We start from the raw sequence: 20,877 nt of genomic DNA, 5'->3' as shown, positions 1-20,877 counted from the left end.
GTATCGTATCGTTTTGAAATGGAAAATAATCGGTATCGAATCGTTTTGGAATGTAAATCATAAATGTTATCAATACTAAGTATTGTGCATTGTATTTAACAATTTTAACAAGAAAAAAGAAAAAGATGGGTTTAATTACTTTTCCATTCCATATAGCGAGTGTTCATGTCAAGGTACAGGTTTGTCTATGTGTTCAAGTATAATGTCCATCTATTTGCCAGAGAATCACTGTCTTTACTTATTTATATCCATAATAATACATCTTTCCCTTAAAAAACCTGCATATAAGTTTCACACATTTGTTATGTGTTACAGCCAATCTTCGATTTTGGTGACACATTTCTGTACATTACTCGTAGGCCTACATCTTTTATCCATACATTACGCAAATCGGTATACACTATTTCCATAGTAATGAGATCAACACGCAACTGTCCGCTTTCCCATATTTATTCCATCCCGATTGCCTACATACAATGCAATTATTGTGCTGTCTACATGACATGCTATAAGTCTGTTTCAAATGCTATCTAAGTCTGATTGCAACGGGAAGTGCATTCCACAGTTTTGGGGCCAGAAGGGAGCGTTTTTAGTGAGGGTACTTCCAGCTTCCCTGCGTTGGCTGATCTGAGTGTGCGGGAGGGTTTGTAGGGTTCAATCATGCTTGCAAGATACGGGGGAGCCATACCTTTGGTTGCTTTAAATGCCAGCATCAGAGTTTTGTATTCTGTGCGGGCAGCGACCGAGAGACAGTGCAGGGAGCGGAGCAGGGGGGAGACATGTGAAATTTTGGGTGGTTGAAGACCAAGCGAGCTGCGGCATTTTGGAACAGTTGGAGAGGCTTAAGTGCACATGCCGGTAGGCCAGTGAGGAGGGAGTTACAATAGTCAAGTTTTGACAAGACTGCTGTCTGGATTAGGAGCTGGGCTGATTCCTGGGTGAGGAGCGGTCTAATTCGTTGTATGTTATAGAGTGTGAACCTACAGGATCGAGTGACAGCTGTGATGTGAGTTTTGAACGAGAGCTGACTGTCCAGGACAACACCAAGGTTCCTGGCTGTTGGGACAGACGTTACCAGGGCGTTGTCTACGGAAATAGTTAGCTCCCGCATAGGGCAGGACTTAGCTGGGAAGAAGAGAAGCTCAGTCTTGTCTGGGTTCAGCTTGAGGTGGTTGGAGGACATCCACTGTGAGATGTCAGCCAGGCATGCAGTGATGCGCTCTTCCACCTGAGTGGCAGAAGGGGGGAAGGATAGAAACAGTTGTGTGTCATCGGCATAGCAGTGATAGGATATATTGTGAGCAGAGATGATAGTGCCAAGGGATTTAGTGTACAGTGAGAAAAGGAGGGGACCAAGTACAGATCCCTGTGGGACCCCAGTTTGGAGGGTTCGGGGGGATGATAGCAGACCTTTCCAGGAGACCTGGTAGGTCCGGTCGGTGAGGTAGGAGGAGAACCACTTTCGTGCCGTCCCGCCGATGCCTAGATCCGCTAGGGTGTCTAAGAGCAGCTGGTGGTTCACTGTGTCAAATGCTGCTGATAGGTCTAGGCAGCCTGGGCAGCATGTAGTGCTTCTGTGACTGCCAGCAGGGCAGTTTCTGTGGAGTGGGCCTTTTTGAATCCGGACTGGTTGGGATCCAGCAGGTTGTTCTGTGAGAGATGGAGAGAGAGCTGGTTGGAGACAACACGTTCAATGCTTTTAGACAGAAATGAAAGGAGTGATACCGGTCTGTAGTTCTTGACATCTGAGGGGTCAAGGGTTGGTTTCTTGAGGAGTGGTGTTACTCTGGCTGACTTGAGGGCAGATGGGACGCAGCCTGAGTGGAGACCTATGCCCCGAGGGGCACTTCTTCTATAGTTTTGATACTGTATGAAGGCATTGCTAATGTATGTTACGCCCTGCCTCTGCTTCTGGGGGTTGTGAAAGATTACGTATTGGCATAAGTTGGCACAGGGGATGGCACAGCACTGTGTATAAAACTTAACAACTGACAATGGATTTAGAGAATGGTGGGAGGGTTAGACAGAGGAGGACATAGTTATGATGGCCTTTCTAGACACACACATGCTTTCATACTTGATACTGTTCTCTTCCTTCTCCCCTTTGTCTTCCTCATCTTCCTCTTCTTGTGAGTTGCAGAAACAGTTTCGTCTCAACAGAATGTACATGGCTGGAGACTTAGTTCTGGGTGGTTTGTTCACCATCCACTTCACCTCTGTGTTCCCTGAGCTGACTTTCAGCTCCAGACAACAGGAGCCCACTTGCTATGGGTGAGTGTCACAAATACTCACCACGTTTGTTTATTTGCATTGATTTATATGCCTTATTCAAATTTATTTTATTTTTACTCACATTTAATTTCAATTTAAAGCAGCCCTATATAAGTAATATAACTTAACCTCTTCTACCATGGATTTGAATCCATGCAGTTTCCTGTATTTACCTAATAGAGCGGGCCTGCTTGCTCAGGGGGTAAATTGAATCTTGACCTTCAGGTCAACATTCGTGTCAGATTCTGTTTCTAGGTGAGACATGACCTTTGACACGATCAAAATGTCCCAATATAAGAGCCGGGAGACCAAATACTGTACAACCACCCCAACTTATATTTAACATTATTCTTGATGCAGATTGGACAAAATGACATTTTATGCAAGAAAAAAAGTTATGAGGCTTTAAAGAACTTCAAAGATACTAGTAACTGATGTAATTCATTTCGATCAATTATAGCAGATCTAAGCTCAAAAATTAAAGTGTTGAGGTTTAGTGGGCTTATAGATCGGCTATTCTTGCTACTTTTGCATACGTCACTTAGTATGACAAAGTAAGACGTTAATTTATGAAACAAAAACATACGAACAAGGTTTCTGCCCGATAGCAACGATATTCAAGGTTACAGTGTATTGTTTTGTGCTATAGTTTTTTCCTTAAAGGGTTCAGATGGGCCCAGACCATGGCTTTTGCCATTAATGAGATCAACAGAAACCCCAGCCTGCTACCCAATGTGACTCTGGGGTACAGTATCTATGATACCTGTCTCACGCTTGGAGTTGGATTCCGTGCAGCAATGTCACTGATCAGTGGGAGAGAGGAGCAGTTTACACTGGGGGAGAGCTGTGTTGGATCCCCTCCAGTGATCGGAACTGTGGGTCCTTCTACCTCAAAAAGCTCTATTGCCCTCTCTAAAATATTAGGTTTGTACAGAGTGCCAATGGTAAGCATCATCCTTTAATTGCCTTTCACCACCAACTATTTTATATATCTCTGCTGTCCAAAATATGAACTTTTCAGGAAATAAAAAACAAAACATGTTGTTGAAACAACACAACACTGCCGTGACATTATACACTGTCAGATACTTGAATGTGTGCGGAAGTGGAATTAGGAGGGTTTTTTAACCATGTACATGAGATAGTTGTTTTGTCCACTTCAAGGGTAAAGGCCCTCTACTAAAAGGCCTAAAAGGCCGCTCTACTCAGACAGTTGTATATAGTTTCAGGCGTGTGCTGGGTGCAGATTAAAAATGAACATATAGAAAATGAATAAAATCCGCACTCTCAGTCGAGTAAGAGTCTTTGTTTAATGATGATAGTGCTCCGCAGCAGCAGTCATACCAGACAGACAAACGCGTTTCGGCGCGCAGGCCTTCGTCAGTGTCAGAATTGGCAGTAGCAACGGAAATTACATGGTTATATAGATTTCTTTGTTCAATTAAAAGGGACTATACAGCCGTGTCTCATTACATATTACATACATATTGTTATAGGAAATCATTATTGTCTCATTTCAACTTACAGAATCCACATTACAAAAACAGTTATTCATAGAAAACAGTTTAACACCAATTCTTCAATGCTTAATTAAATTAATTTTAAATTAATTAAAAAGCCAATGCTTTTTAATTGTTGGATAGAACCGATCTCCTAACCCCTAAATCGTCTTCCGTCTCAACAGGTCAAAGAATAGTTTTGTCTAGCACATTTTCTCCCATTTCTCAACATATTAAACATACAATTAAAAAGCATTGGCATATACTCTCCAGTGACCCTTCTATCTTTTTAATACTTGTCATTGATTCATTATTTATGAAACACACACACACACACACACACACACACACACACACACACACACACACACACACACACACACACACACACGTAAAGCGTGTTCAATAATACAGATTTTTTTTTAAATAAATGGTTTCTGCCCAACAGCAATGTTTAAACGTAAACACTATACCAATGCTACTACTAGGTATTCAGTACATTGGTAGTGTTTATGTTAAAACAGCACATTGTGCTTCAATTTCTATCTGAAATGAGATTAGAAATGACAAAAGTAGCCACTGCTTGTTTGAAGATAAATACAACACAGCATTTTTTGCTTGTTTGTTTGTTTGTTTGTTTGTTTGTTTGTTTGTTTGTTTGTTTGTTTGTTTGTTTGTTTGTTTGTTTTGACTAATACAAACTACCAATGAATACTTAATTAATAGGCTACATACATCAAATTAAATAAAACAATTTGAAAATGTAGCATATTGCAGAACAGATGTTTTCTGCTTTTTTCAGATAAGTTACTATGCGTCTTGCTCCTGTCTCAGTGACCTGAATGAGTTCCCGTCCTTCTTTAGAACAATCCCAAGTTTTGTCTTCCAGGTGAACTTGTACACACACACACACACACACACACACACACACACACACACACACACACACACACACACACACACACACGAATGTGGTAAAGTGTGTCAGTGCTGAAAGGTAATGGTTTTGGACATTCAAGGTTTCCGCCTGACAGTTCAAACTTTTACTCACATTTTTGTGTTTCAAGATTTTTTTTAAAATCTTTGTGGATTTTTAGTCCATGGGCCAGACCAGATGTCTGAATCACTCAAGGTTGCACCATTTGTTTTTATATAAATGCACCATTTACCATGTTTAAAGGGATAGTTCAGAATTTTTGAACTTAAGCTGTATGAAATACTTGCCATTAATATAGTGGTTGCAACTGTATTAATTGATTGCCAGAGTCCCGTGGTGGGAGTTCTGCTCTGGTTTTGGTCAATATTAAGTAGTTCCGGTCATTTTGTGTGGGGCACTGGGGCCACACATGCAGTAAAAGTAAATTGTATTGTTGACCTATTTCTAAAATATTAGCGCAACTTTTGTTCAACTTTGACCCCTCTATCACATGGAACTATTTTTTGGGCGTAGTAATATGGACACAAAAAACATAGTTCCGTGTGATAGAGGGGTAAAAAATGTACGCATCTAAAATGCACAACTTTAACAGCTGATACCACTAATTTAGCTGTGATTCTGGAAGGTTTATCACAACTTTTGCCACCGTGAGTGGTACCGACATGGTACTAACCCTGATCCAGACGAGGTTGGAACTGTTAAATGCATGAAAAGAGAATGATCAGACCTTTTTGTGGAATCTGTGTAGGAAATTCACTGATGTACCGTACCAGTGCCACTATGTGAATAATCTAACCTATGCCCTCACTTACTACTTATGTACCCTCCATTCTATAACCAAATCAGGTGCAAGCTATACTCCAGGTTATGAGGCGGTTCGAGTGGACTTGGGTAGGTCTGTTGTTTAGTGATGATGATGGTGGACGTGATGCTGCCCTATTATTCCAGTCTGACCTGGACATGTCTGACCTGGGTTGCGTGGCTTATTCAGAGGCTCTGCCCTTTAACAATGACCTGGCTAAACTCCAGAGGATTGCCACTGTGATGAAGACATCCACAGCTCGTGTGGTCATTGCATTTGCATATGGGGACTATCTGATCAACGTCCTGGAGGAGGTGGTAAAGCAGAACGTGACAGGCCTGCAATGGATCTTACCTGCCACTGCAGCTTGGGCGAGAAACCCTTATTTCCAGTCTCCTCATTACATGCCGTACCTGAAAGGCACCCTGGGTTTCGCCGTCTATCGCGGAGAAATACCAGGTCTTAAGGACTTCTTATTGAACATACATCCTGACAATGACCCAGACCACAGCCAAGAAGATAACATAGTGAGTATGTAGTGTAATTTTGTATTCATTTTCTAAATGACATCTGCTATTTTATTTATGTTCAAGTCTTCATTGTTGTTTCTTCAGGTGAGGCTGTTTTGGGAGCACACATTTCGGTGTAAATTTGCTCCCCTTCCGTCAGATTGGGTGGATGCAGGTGGACGGGTGTGTACTGGACAAGAGGATCTACAAACAGCAGATTCTAAACTGTTGGATGTTTCTGACCTCAGGGCAGAGTACAATGTGTACAAGGCTGTGTATGCTCTGGCCCATGCCCTCCATGACATGTTGCAGTGTGTGCCAGGAAGAGGACCATTCACTGGGCACAGCTGTGCCAGTTTGCAGACAATACAGCCATGGCAGGTGCGATGTTAATACCTCTTAATTGGCTAACATGTTATTGACCAAACACCACGCACATCGGTACACATTATCTCTATAGTCATGTGATCAACACAGATCTGTCATTTTTGAGGGGCGCTAGCCCCTCCTATGCCCCGATTTCCGTGTTTGTGTAAACACAAACATTGAAGACAAAAGGTGAGGATGCATATTGTGATTGGCCTATGCCCAGCTTTGAGTGTTTATATAAACACAAACATTGAAGACAAAAGTGTGGACGCAAATTGTGATTGGCCAAAATGAGATGATGTAAGTCAAGATAATGATGATACGAGAGATTTTTCATATTCCATCCTGATTGGCTAAGATTGCCTTCTAAAGTTTGCAGGAGTGGTTCGCTTTGAACAAGATCCCTCAAATCATGAACGTAGCCATTCCACTCATTACTGGTGTACAATAATCTACCTGGCCTGGCGGAAATCTGTGTTCCAGGCAGCACTTTTCCTAAGTCTCTGTCTCTTCATTATTCTGCTCATCACCATTTCTAGCTTGTGTATTACCTTGAAAAGGTCAACTTCACCACATCATCTGGTGATCATGTATCATTTGATGAGAATGGTGATCCTTTACCAATCTTCGATATCATGAACTGGGCGTGGCTCCCTGGTGGAAGTTTAAAAGTTCAGAATGTAGGTGTGGTCAAGAAGTCGGCCTCCGGAGACGAAGAACTTATCCTTGATGAAGACAGAATCTTCTGGACCTTTGAATACAAAAAGGTAATTTATTTCAGTTTTCCAGTTTATGAAACACAGGATAAGATGTACATTTCCTTTGTACAAGCACATACGAGTGCCATCCTGGTGATGAATGGTGGACATAACGGAGCTGTTAGGTTCAATTTTGGGACACATCATCAGTAGTCTTCCCTTGGTTCTTGTAGTGTTTCAGCCTTGACCCTATACACCCCCAAAGGTGCATGGCCACTGACAGGGTGATCAGACCTGAGCCTGTGTCATTCAATTAATCATGAGAGTCACCTTAATGTTGAATGGCAGACTTCTCATGGGACTATGGATGGCAGGGGCGTCCTTTTCCCTGAGTTAAGCCTAAACTGACCGCATACCTGCTACTTTGGGGCCCAGCAGGGGTCTTTCCTCTTCATAACAATACACTGTTTTCTTTCGGCTGCCTCCGATGCAGCTTTGATGGCTGAGTGTTGGCTCTGGCCTCTTTGACTCCCAGCTCTGCAAACAGGCTGGTGGTAGATCTTGCTACAAAACCTCTACACCCCAACTGAGCGGACCTCAGTGTTCAAGCTGTGATGTTGTGCTTCAGCAGCAAGCTTAGCATATAGCGTATAGTTTTCGCTCATAAGCCTTTTTGAGCTTGAAGGGGATCAGAGCACCAAGTCAGGTTTCAGGGTGGTTGTAGCTTAGATGGTGTTTAGCCACTCCTGGCTACCTTATAGCCCCCTCACGGACAAAGGTAGTTGTGGTGGTATAGTGAGTTGATGGCAGCTTGTTTGTCCTAAAGGGTGGATGGAAAGACCTTTAGGACTTGATTGTGAAGCCACGTCCTTGGTTGAGACTGGTTTTACACCCTGTGAGAATGTGCCTGGGTGGCTGGCATGGAACATATAGGGCACACCCCGGGTCTTTACTGAACCACTGGTGAAGGTTTACTGGTGTTCGAATGACGCTGTGGCCATATTCCAAGCTAGGAGGGTAGATGTTTGCCCAAAGCCTTCTCTTTCTTGCTGAACATATCCCACAATGTCAGCATGTTTGAGGGTTGCTGTTGCTTCCTCCACTGCTTTGGCTGGATTCCATTTGCACCTGTTTGCCAAGGTTGGTGCGTTGTTGCTCAGCACTAATTCTCTGGATTCATTCAGTGTCATTTGGAGTCTTGTTTTTGCACACTTGAACTCCTCTGTGAGACTGGCGAGGGGCAGCTTGAGTGTTACGCTCAACCAGTGTTAAGTAGCCAAATGTGCCAGGGACCCCAAAGACAAAGACACTGAGACAGAAGTAGGCAAGAAGGAATTTTAATCAAACAAAACTTTACGTTTGTTGGGAGTGTGGGAATTCTGGAATTGATGAGGGTTTGGAAAATGCGGGGGAAGGGTGATAGGAGCAGTGGAGCTGGGAGACACTGGGTTTGAGGAGGGAGCCTGGAACAGAACAGAGGAACAAAGTTAGTACAAAAATAGCAGATCAACAGTATGAAATCATGCTAGAGACTTTCTAAACTGCCGGTTACACTAACCACAGTAGTCAATGTCCTAGCGTCAGACGCCGGCTCTCAGCAGCTTATATTGGCAGCCTCTGTTGATGGTGATTGAGGAGCAGCTGGACTGATTGGAATCAGCCACACCTGTGCCCACTGCTGGCTGAGGGAGACGCCCGGCCCTTGTCCTATGATGTCGTGCAGAGGAGGGTCTTGAACCTGTCCTTGCTCGATACACTGTGTTTTCCATCTCTTTCCATGTTGGAGGGCCGGAATATGACTAATGCAGAGCTTATGATTTGAATGTAATTTAGTTTAGATTGAAACTGGTCATTGTTACTTTCCTCTGTAGCCTCCTCAGTCAGTGTGCAGTGAGAGCTGTTCTCCTGGAACCCGTGTGGCCAGAAGGAAAGGCCAACCTGTCTGCTGCTTTGACTGCATTGCTTGTTCTGAGGGAGAGACCAGCAATCAGACAGGTTGGTATACATTACTATATGTCTATTCAGACACATGGTTGTTCACACCCAAACGAAAGGCAGACTTGAGATTTGGTACTGTCACTATAGACTCACGACCAATCCACAGCCCATGGAAAAACGCTAACAACTTAAATTTGGAAAAACGTATAAATCAGTTTCACAGACAGAAGGACAAACAGAAGGAAGGACAGATGTTTCCATATTATAGTAGTATAGCAGGATATAGTAGGATTATAGCAGGATAGGATGTAGCAATGTAGTTTATCTTTAGGATGATACCTTACTTAATAATGTGTCATTACACTTACTGTTTTTGTTAGATTCTACAGAGTGTACCAGTTGTCCAGAGGACTTCTGGTCCAATCCCCATCGTGACAACTGCGTCCTTAAGAGCGTGGAGTTCCTCTCCTACAACGAGCCCCTGGGTATCTCCTTGACAACCATCTCATTGCTAGGCACACTTATCTGTGCCATTGTCCTGGGAATCTTCATCTATCATCGAGACACACCCATGGTGCGAGCCAACAACTCAGAACTCAGCTTCCAACTTTTGCTGTCACTCAAACTATGTTTCTTGTGCTCACTTCTGTTCATTGGTCTTCCCAGACTATGGACTTGTCAGCTGAGGCATGCAGTATTTGGAATTAGCTTTGTGCTGTGTGTCTCATGTATCCTGGTAAAGACTATGGTGGTGTTGGCTGTGTTCAAGGCCTCCAAGCCTGGGGGTTCAGACATTATGAAGTGGTTTGGTGCTATGCAGCAGCGAGGAACAGTTCTGACTCTTACTTCCATCCAGGCAATAATCTGCATAGCCTGGCTCGTGTCTGCCTCACCAACCCCTCATAAAAATATACAATACCACAGTGATAAGATAGTCTATGAGTGTGAAGTGGGATCAACAGTTGGTTTTGCTGTTTTACTAGGTTATATTGGTTTATTGGCACTTCTCAGCTTCATCTTAGCATTCATGGCAAGGAATCTTCCAGACAACTTCAATGAAGCCAAGTACATCACTTTCAGCATGTTGATCTTCTGTGCTGTGTGGATAGCCTTCATCCCGGCATATATCAGTTCTCCAGGCAAATATGCAGATGTAGTGGAGGTATTTGCTATTTTGGCATCTAGTTTTGGTCTTTTGGTGGCTCTGTTTGGCCCAAAGTGTTATGTAATGCTTTTGAAACCTGAGAGAAACACTAAGAAGTCCATCATGGGTCGCGGTGCCAACAAGACATAGAATCCGAAATTCAACAATACATTTTCTGTGCATTTCAGTACATGTTTATTATGTGGATATATTTGATTACTGATCACCTTGCTACAGTAGCCTATAGTAATAGATGTTCTACTAGTTTTCTACTACATAAAACTAACAGTCAGAGATGCGGACCCAAACATCTATACTATATATATCATGAAGAAAGTTGGTGAAAAGTTCATTATCATCCCTTAAAAACTACATTTGGCCATTTTAGACCATTCTCTGTGGGTAGGTGCTTTACACTTGTAAACAAGATGAAGATTCAGTCAAATTGTGTGTTTACATGAGAAATGCTTATGCTGAAACTTCACATTTACTGGCCAGTGGCCACAGTAATGTACCTTTTTAAGTATGCATGGCTCCTGCTGGAGCTGGGGCATCCTGCCAGGAAATAACATCTTTAGCCACATTTTATTCTCTACCCTTTAACCGAAATGATGGGTGTCCACAATCAAGAATCAGCAATCAGGTATTCACCCATATTACTTGTAATGGGATGTGACAATAACATTGATTGATTGATTGATTGATTGATTGATTGATTGATTGATTGATTGATTGATTGATTGATTGATTGATTGATTGATTGATTGATTGATTGATTGGAGTTTGATTTGATCTGTATATGTGAGTGGACTTAATTTAACTGAATATTTAATTTAACTTTTTGGAATATTTAACTTTAAAATAAAAATCAGGAATTTCACCCATATTACTTGTAATGTGATGTGACAATAAAATGTATTGATTGATTGATTGATTGATTGATTGATTGATTCTAAAGCATGTTGATTCCTAAACATGCCTACAGCTCAGGTGTTTTCATAATACTGCGTAACACATAACGTCATGCCAACAACACACAAGAAATTAAAACACCAGTGGTGTGCAGATAGATATATTTCACTCAAACATCTGAATTTAAATCAGACTTCAGCAGTTAAATACTGTATGTATGTACACATTTCATATAAAGATGTAGGGACTCTTTCCATGGTGCTGAATGGATAGCTCCCTTAGATGTATTATAGTGCAGGGGTGCCCAAAAGGTGATCTACCAGCAGAGTCGTGACAAGTCGTGACATGCTCGTGTGTGTGTGTGTGTGTGTGTGTGTGTGTGTGTGTGTGTGTGTGTGTGTGTGTGTGTGTGTGTGTGTGTGTGTGTGTGTGTGTGTGCGTGTAAGAGTTATATATATATATATATATATATATATATATATATATATATATATATATACTCTTATTTCCCATTCAAAGGGCTATTCCAAAGCCCCCTCAGGTAAACATTTGCAGCAATGTAGAAAATCGTCTTTTGGGTGATGATCTTGTTGAGCTGGTAATTTCTCAAGTCAAAAATATGTGAATGGTGCTGAATGGATAGCTCCCGGTATACGTGTAAATGTTAGATCTAGTGACTACATGGTGCTGAATGCTAGCCTGGCGCAGCCACACTTCACCCGCCCCTATTGCATATGCATATGCCCAGCGCAGTGGTATATTAGTATCAAAACGCGAGGCTAGCTGAATGCATAGCTCCTTGTATCTCTGGTTGTTTGGCAGAAACTAACTATGACCAAAATATAAACTTTTCAGGAAATGAAAAGAAACATTTTTTTTAAACAACACAATACTGCCTCATCAAAGTTTTTATTCTGAATTTATACATTGTATAGATCAGGGGTCTGCAACCTTTTTCACATTAAGTGCCATGTTTTCATTTTTGTGATTGTCAGTGTGCCATTGGCCTGTATAATTATGACACCACATCAAAATTAAATATTCCCAGCTGATTTTGATTGTCCATAGGATACGCATAACAACCTTAGAAATATTTTTCTTTAGATCAGGATGTAATGATCATTAAACTGAGAGCAATAACCTCACCTATCTCCCAGAATCCCTCCCCAGTCATGAGTCAGGAGTTTGAATGAATGTACAATTGTGTGCAGGATGTGATTTGTAGATGTGAGTGGACTTAATTTAACTCACTAAACCGTTTTGGAATATTTAACTTTAAAAGAAACAATGTCTCTGTCTCAACACTTATGCCAGTGTGCCAGTGATCACCCTTCCCTGTGCCAATGTAAGGGCCTAAGCTTGCCAATATACTTGTATGTATCATATTATCATCACTTTACCCAAATCCAGCTCAAGTGGAGCTATACGAGGTTTTTGATGTGGAGATAGTTATTATGTCCATCATTGATTAGAATGACGAAGTCAGAAGCAGAAAAGAAAAAAGAACCTGAGTTGCAGTTTGGGGATCCAATGGAGAAAAATAGACCAGAGTAATGATCATGATCACACAAAGATGCTTTAACCCAGGGGTGTCAAACTCATTTTGGGACAAGGGCCACATTGCGCGAAAGGTGGCCAGTGGCAGCTCACATGCGTTGACTTACACAGTTGTCACTTGGCTTTGTTTTCTAGACTGTTTATTGACATAAATTGACTTTATTTGTATTACAGTTGTAGGCTACAAGACGTTTGGTATATGAGAGGTGGGAAAAAGACCCAATAAACCACTCAAATAGTTAAAATCATTAACCATCATCATTATTTTATAAAAAATATCCAAAATGGCAAATTGACATGTAGCCATCATGAAATCTCTTTGCTTTGACTATGGTGACTATTCCTCACTTGGTAAGGGAAATTAAACTCTACTGAGCTGTAACAACTATGGTTAGCCTCTCCATGTCCTGCTGTATCAGAGTGTGAGGAGAGTAATCCACAACAACTCAACTAGTAGTTGAATAGACTGTTAACGAGCCCATCAGTGACAACATTCCGCACCTAGGCAGAGACAAAGCCGTCTACAGCAGGGCCATTAGCGGGGCAGGTGGGGGAGGGGGAGTAGCAGTTGTTTCCTTTTTGAAAATCATCTCGAGGGCCGCATTGGACCTCTCCCTGGGCCACATGCGGCCCACGGATCACCAGTTTGACACCCCTGCTTTAACCCATTGATTGATTGATTGATTGATTGATTGATTGATTGATTGATTGAATGAATACTTCATTAACAGTTTGCAGAAAAAAGCAAAGGAAAGTACAGTTCAATACAAGGTCTGCTATAAGAGGATTTAGACACAATAAAGCATATGGCTTGTTTCCATTGGGGTCCTTCATACTCAATTAATGGAAACATTTAATGACATACAAATTGGCAGTACTATGCAAAACATCCTATAAACGGTTCGAAAAGAATCACACCCGTGTGAAGTGAGGGGCGCTCTTATCATCTTACAACATGATTATGTAACAAACATTGAGACAAAACAAACATTAAATTATCTTTATTGTCAATGGCGTTTTTAAAACAAACATTGAACTAAAAACAAACATTAAACCTGTATATCGGAGGGGCTCCCTCAAAAATGTACAGTAAAGGTGACTTTTTTACTGGGGCCAGTTTCAAATTGCAGCCACCTGTAGGCTGAGTGCTATTTGACAACGGTTTCGAAGGATAGTAGGGATTCACATTCCTTAACGATTGTTGGTAGGGCATTCCACATTTGTGTGACATAGGAGGAGAACAATTTTAACTTGTTTCATGCAAATCTGGGTTGAATGTGATTAGTTGACGGTTAGGAAGTAGTTTGGAAGGTACATGGGTGTCTTTGTGGTGTAGCCTATCTTGTAGACCAGGCCCATTGCAAGTTGCTGTACTCTGCTGCCCTCTACCCTCAGCCATCCCAACCAATACACTTTGTAGTTGTAAGGTGCAAGTTGTAGGAGTAAGGCCAAGCAGTAGCCTGACCAGTTTCTTTTGGGATGTATGGAGCTTTGTTTTTAGGGGCTGGGCCTTTATGGTGCTATGGTACCGAGGTGCATGCATAGTCTAAGAAAACTTGAAACCTTCTTGACCATTGAGGAGATCCTGTACAAAAATCTTGTTCTTTGGTTAACCTTTTGGTTACATTAGTTGCCATTTTGTCACTGGAAAGATTTTAACTCTAAGATGGAACCCAGGTAGGTAATTTCATCTTTTCTTGTGATAACATCATGTCACCCACTTTAACTGTGAAGCTGTCAGCTTTGATGAGGTTTCTATTTGACCCAAAGAGAAAGCAGAGGCCTTCAAACATAAAGCTTTTAGACAATAATAGCTTACGGTTACATTTAAAGTTTTAAACCTATGTATAATTAAATTTACTTCAATTACATACCTGTAGTAAGATGAGCTGGAGTATGAAGAGATGCTATTCCTTATCTATTTAGGTCGTCTAAAATCACCAAACTTAGGGTTAAGGTTCTTTGAGGGAGGGTAATGACTGGATTTAATTGAATCTGAACTGAATCAAACAAGGTGCCCCGGCAATCAAATACATGTGTATTGCTATAACATACACAGAAACATGCATATCATTGAATTTCTGCTTTTACGTCTTAGTGGCACCGCGACCCATGATGGACTTCTTAGTGTTTCTCTCAGGTTTCAAAAGCATTATATAACACTTTGGGCCAAACAGCGCCACCAAAAGGCCAAAACTAGATGCTAAAATAGCAAATACCTCCACTGCATCTGCATATTTGCCTGGAGAGCTGATATATGCTGGGATGAAGGCAATCCACACTGCACAGAAGATCAACATGCTGAAAGTTATGAACTTGGCTTCATTGAAGTTGTCTGGAAGATTCCTTGCCATGAATGCTAGGACGAAACTGAGGAGAGCCAGTAAACCAATATAACCTAGTAACACTGCAAAACCAATTGTTGATCCCACTTCACACTCATATATTATCTTATCACTCTGGTATTGTATGTTTTTATGAGGAGTTGGTGAGGCAGACACCAGCCAGGCTGTGCAGATTACTGCCTGTATAGAAGTAAGAGCCACAACGGTTCCTCTTTGATGCACAGCACCAAAAAACTTCAGAATGTCTGCACCCCCAGGCTTGGAGGCCTTGAACACAGCCAACACCACCATAGTCTTTACCAGGATACATGAAACACACAGCACAAAGCTGATCCCAAATATTGCATGCCTCAGCTGACAAGTCCACAGTCTGGGACGGCCAATGAATAGAAGTGAGCACAAGAAACATAGTTTCAGTGACAACAAAAGTTGGAAGCTGAGTTCTGAGTTGTTGGCTCGTACCATGGGCGTGTCTCGATAATAGATGAAGATTCCCATGACAATGGCACAGATAAGTGTGCCTAGCAATGAGACGGTTGTCAAAGAGATACCCAGGCCCTCATAGTAGGAGAGGAACTCCACGCTCTTAGGGACACAGTGGTCACGCTGGGGACTGGACCAGAAGTCCTCTGGACAACTGGTGCACTCCATAGAATCTAACAAAGAGGGTAAGGTTAAGGGAACAGGCAAGTACAGTGTCAGCCTATAGATAACATATATATACAGGATGTACACCTACCAGTCTCATTGCTGATCTCTCCCTCAGAACAAGCAATGCAGTCAAAGCAGCAGACAGGTTCCCCTTTCCTTCTGGTCACACGGGTTCCAGGGGAACAGCTCTCACTGCACACTGACCGAAGAGGCTACAGAGGAAAGTGACAATGATCAGTTGCAGTCATCATGAGCTCAACATTATATGTATTTTAGCTGGCCAAAGTGACCTTGTTTGTTTCAAAGTTCCAGAAGATTCTTTCTTCATCAAGGATGAGTTCTTCATCTCCAGAGGCTGACTTCTTGAACACACCTACAGTGTGAACCTTTGTGCCTCCATCAGGGAGCCAAACCCAGTTCATGATATCACAGACTGGTAAGGCATCACCATTCTCATCAAATGATACTTGATCGCCAAATGATGTGGTGGAGTTGACCTTGTCCAGGTAATACACAATCTAGAAATGGTGATGAACAAAATTATGAAGAGTAACACTGACATGGACTGAATTAACTACATCCTTGCATTTTAAACATATTCGTCTTCCTCCCATTGGGGAATGGGAGGTCGTGGGCTTCTAATAACGTACACGAGAACACAGAAACTGTGTTTATTAATATCACACCTGCCATGGCTGTATTGTCTGCAAAGTGGCACAGCTGTGCCCAGTGAAAGGCCCTCTTCCTGGCACACACTGCAACATGTCATGGAGGGCATGGGCCAGAGCATACACAGCCATGTACACACAGTACGTTGCCCTGAGTTCAGACACATCCAACAGGGTAGTTTCTGCCGTTGCTAGGTCCTCTTGTCCAGTACACACCCTTCCACCAGCATCCACCCACTCTGATGGAAGGGGTGCAAATTTACACTGAAATGTGTGCTCCCAAAACCTCCTCACCTGAAGAAACAAAATGAATAATCAAACAGAAATATAATACATTATGAATAGACATCAGATTGAAATTATGTTACAGACAGGCAAACTTATGTCATCCTCCCTCCAACCAAGACCAATCCGATGAACGCTATGTCAGCCAAGCTGGCAGAATCATTGAAGATCGTACAACGGATTGTTTTGGAAAATGCTACATGAAATGTGGCTCCACAGCACAGTCACAAGGCCACTGGCAACTTCTTCGCCAGGACAATCAGAGACTTTAACAAACTAGCAAAAGTAAAGCTTGAGAAAGATGAATGACCCCTGTCTTCACTGTTCCTATGCTCCTACAATGAGCCAAACATAAACATGTTTTACTCTTATGTACCTGTGGTACACAAGGTGAAACAATAAATATCACCTTGAAACAAAACACTCACAATGATATTTCCGTGGCTGCTGTTGAGTTCATTGTTAGGGTGTATTTTCAACAAGAAGTCCTTGAGGCCTGGTATCTCTCCACGACGGATGGCAATCCCTAAGCTGCCTCTCAGGTAGGGCATGTAGCGAGGAGTCTGAAGGTTTTTCTGCTCTAAGAAACCCACATGAGCTATCCACTGTACACCGGTTACCTTCTGCTTTACCACCTGTTGAATGTAATCAACAACAATAATAGCAACTAGAAAATGTTGTTCCTAAAGAAACAATGTGGGCTCACTTCAAGCCAAAAAATAGTTAAATCCAGTTTGACTTGGTATATATCTGTGTGTTGTGTCTGCGTGTAGACTTGACTCCGGTTGATCAGATTGGGAGCACCTGTTTTGGAGCTTGAAATGTACAGAGCTTTTAGCACTTGATTACTTGATTATCAAAGTATAATTACTCATAGAAAATATATAAATATACATAGAAAATAGCAGACATGCTCATAACACGTCACATCATAGATCGTTTTTTTTTGTTTTTTATGTATAAATAATTAAAGTCTGCAGTAGTAACAATACTAAAGCTGTCAAATGCTGTAATTGTAGTGGAGTAGAAGTAACAAAAATGGAAAGTAAAGTAACAGTACCTCCAAACAGGTGCTAAGCAAAAACAATGACATGAAAACTAAAAAAGTAGAACACATGTATGCACACTGTGGGCTCCAGTTATAGGATTGTTTTATTTATTTTTATTTTTTTGTAAATCCTAAATTAGGACTCCTAATTGAAAAGGATCATGCTGATCCCTTTTAGCAAAATGAGTGTGACTTAGGCCAAAATAAGAGTGCAGTCATTTAGTAATTTACTAAATGACTGCACTCTTATTTTGGCCTAAGTCACACTAAGTCTAAGTCTAAGGTTTAATTATATTTAATTCTATTTAATCATAATGTTACATAGCTGACAGACAGACACATTTCAGACTCCTTGTAATTATGAATTTCCTACATTAACATGGATCATAAACCCAACCTCGTCCATGAGTTTAAACAGACGGATCCCATATACAAATACAACGACGACACGAGCTGTGGACTTCTTCATCACAGAGACGATCCTCCGTAGTTCAGCCGGGTCACTGTCCCAGGGCAAAACCTCTGCATATGACAGACACCCCAAACCAGACTGGGCCAGCTCAGACTGGAAGATTTGAGCTGCATCGTGACCATAAGCATCATCAATAAACAGCAATCCTGCCCAGGTCCACCCGAACCGTCTCATAATCTGGAGCATAGCTCGCACCTGATTGGATACAGAGTGGAGGGATAAATTCTATAGTAGCCTAATAATAATAATAATCTATCTAACTATCTATCTCTATTTGCCTTTTTGAGTGGTGTAAACCACTCCTACAACTGGCTTTGTTAGTTTACGTGTCTGTCTGTCTGTCTGTCTGTCTGTCTGTTCGTACCAAAAAATGAGCACGGTTGCTATGGTCACCCAGTTCACACGGGTGTGATTTCATTACGTCAGACATTACGTCAGACTACAGCTGATCAGTCTATATAAGACCTTACACCACTCAGTTCACACAGGTGTGATTTTTAAATGTATACGTGGGTTGCTTATTAGTGTCTTTGCCCAAAGGGCAACCAGACTACAGTTATTGTCACACTTTATTATTATTTTTCTGTAGTAACCTACCTAACTTCCGCTGTGATTGGCCGAGCTTTGCATAATGTTTGTAGTAGCTAATTGGCTGTTGTTGGTTACGTAACCAATCTATGTTTTACAATTGTTTATAAAGACATAAATTCCCTTGCAGGGGCAGAAGACCAAACTATAATGTTCAAAATACTTTTCAAGAGAGTCAAGTGGGAGGTGCCTATATGTAAGCGGCTGCGGCAACCACACTTGCAATTTTTCAAAATTGCGACTTTTCTAGTTCTGCTGTTGCTATTGTTTTGAGCAGGTTCCACGTGCACATGGATACATGGGGCATAGGGTACCTAGGGGGCTCCGTGTATCCACATAGGATCCCACAATCCACTAATTTGAGTGTAAACTGTTTGGACAGCAGAGATGTTTCATGGGCACAACTTACATACTCAGCTGCTGCACTGCTCATCCCACAAGTCTGTGTTCAATACAAATGGGTCTCTGTTTAAAATGAGAATAAACAGGCTTTCCTTTTGGAAGTAATCTACCAAACACAAATTTCTTAACTTTAATTTGTTTATATTAATAAGATGTGCAATTACAAATACCTGCCTCCAGTGACTGTAACTGATATAATATAAAGTTATTAAAGTTACTGGAGGCAGGTATTTGTCATTGTGTGTACTATACTTAGAAGTTCACCTGGATTGTATTACTTAGGATTGTTCTAAAGAAGGAAGGGTACTGACTCCGGTCACGCAGGCAGGAGCAAATGGCATGGGAACTTACCTGTAAAAGACATAAAACGTATGTTATACAATATACAGTATAACTTTTTGTTTCGTTTTTTTTTTTACAAATGTCCACTACAAACAAAGCATCCGAGTGAAGTGAGGACTGACAAGACTGTTCTCATGCTCCACTCAACTTCTCACTCTGCTCAACATGGCTCACATCTCACCTAGAATCTAGATCTACCACCTGTTACCCCACTTATTGCTCCAAACAAACAAACAAACAAATTATACACACCCTATTGACTCCACCCTTACGCACTTTGTGCGTGCTTTTCACTTTCTTTGTCTCTCTGAAGGAATTTACAGAACCAGGGACATGCACATATTACAATGTATTTTGTATAACATTGTTGTAACCTTTTTGTATGGACCACAGTGATTCATACATGAGGTTTAATGTTAGTGTTATAATTCATAAAACATTCTGAATATTATAGCTTACTCCCCAACCCCAATTATGTACAAAGACATTATTTGTGACCACAAGAGCAGTCTGACTCTTTCCTACTCTCAGTCCTGGATCAATCAAACATGGAAAACAGATGCGTTGCACTCTGACCTTACGAAAACCTACATTCAAAATCTGCCTGCTCCGCTCACATGCATGCTCATACGTTCAGTCTTTCAAGCTTTAAACATACATATTGTCATAATATATTCGAAAAACAACCAAATCACCAAACGTAAGCATACTGTATATCAAATAGATGATGGTAAAAGGGCGTTCAAATAGCAACTTACCAGGGGCACTCTGTACACACCTAATACACTAGAGATGGCAATAGTACTTGATGAAGAAATATCACCCACAATTCCGAGCACTGGAGGAGAGCCAACACAGCTCTCTTCCAATTGAATCTGCTCCTCTCTCCCACTGATCAAGGACAACACTGCACGGAATCCAAATGCAATCGTGTAACAGGCATCATATAGAATATACCCCAGAGTCACATTGGGCAGCAGGCTGGGGTCTCTGTTGATCTCTGTAATGGCAAACGCCATGGTCTGGGCCCGTCTGAACGCGTCAACAAAGAAACTAACAGACAAAATTCCACTGTGATATTGTATAATTCATCATTACATGAAATATAACATCAGCTATACTACTATGGTACCATACATCAAAACAAAAAGGTCCCTGGTCAATGGCTTGCTATTGTATTTGTGATATTCACCCATAGCAAATGGGGTCTTGTTGCTCGGAGGTGAAAGACAGATCAGGGAGCACAGAGGAGAAGTGGATATCGAACACGGCACCCAGAACCAAGTCCCCAGGCTTGTAAATGCTGTTGGAATTGAATGGTGCCTGTAACTCACAAGAGGAGGAAGATGAAGAAGCTAAAGGAGAGAAGGAAGAGAACAATATCAAGTACAAGTGCAGGTATGAAAGCAGGTGTATGTCTAGAGAAGCCATCATGACTGT

At 41.5% G+C, this 20,877-nt stretch overlaps 2 protein-coding genes across 2 annotated transcripts; one reads left to right on the top strand and one right to left on the bottom strand.

The window, feature by feature from the left end:
• Positions 1–2,167: 2,167 nt before the first annotated feature.
• On the top strand, positions 2,168–10,317 carry LOC306919767 (extracellular calcium-sensing receptor-like; the record flags this gene model as incomplete). Its single annotated transcript, XM_079496318.1, has 8 exons — positions 2,168–2,271; positions 2,942–3,016; positions 4,578–4,659; positions 5,554–6,040; positions 6,179–6,399; positions 6,927–7,154; positions 8,957–9,080; positions 9,404–10,317. The coding sequence occupies 8 exons, from the start codon at positions 2,168–2,170 to the stop codon at positions 10,315–10,317; spliced, it is 2,235 nt and encodes a 744-aa protein (XP_079352444.1).
• Positions 10,318–14,723: 4,406 nt separating this feature from the next.
• LOC306919766 (extracellular calcium-sensing receptor-like) lies at positions 14,724–20,456 on the bottom strand (the record flags this gene model as incomplete). Its single annotated transcript, XM_079496317.1, has 6 exons — positions 14,724–15,637; positions 15,721–15,844; positions 15,923–16,150; positions 16,319–16,537; positions 18,031–18,300; positions 20,406–20,456. 6 exons carry the CDS (start codon positions 20,454–20,456, stop codon positions 14,724–14,726), a joined length of 1,806 nt encoding a protein of 601 aa, XP_079352443.1.
• Between the last annotated feature and the right edge of the window lie 421 nt (positions 20,457–20,877).

Source organism: Electrona antarctica (genome assembly GCF_951216825.1).
Source record: "Electrona antarctica genome assembly, chromosome: 3".
Taxonomy (NCBI): Eukaryota; Metazoa; Chordata; class Actinopteri; order Myctophiformes; family Myctophidae; genus Electrona; species Electrona antarctica.
Note: the sequence above shows the minus strand (reverse complement) of the source record. Positions and strands in the feature narration are given on the sequence as shown.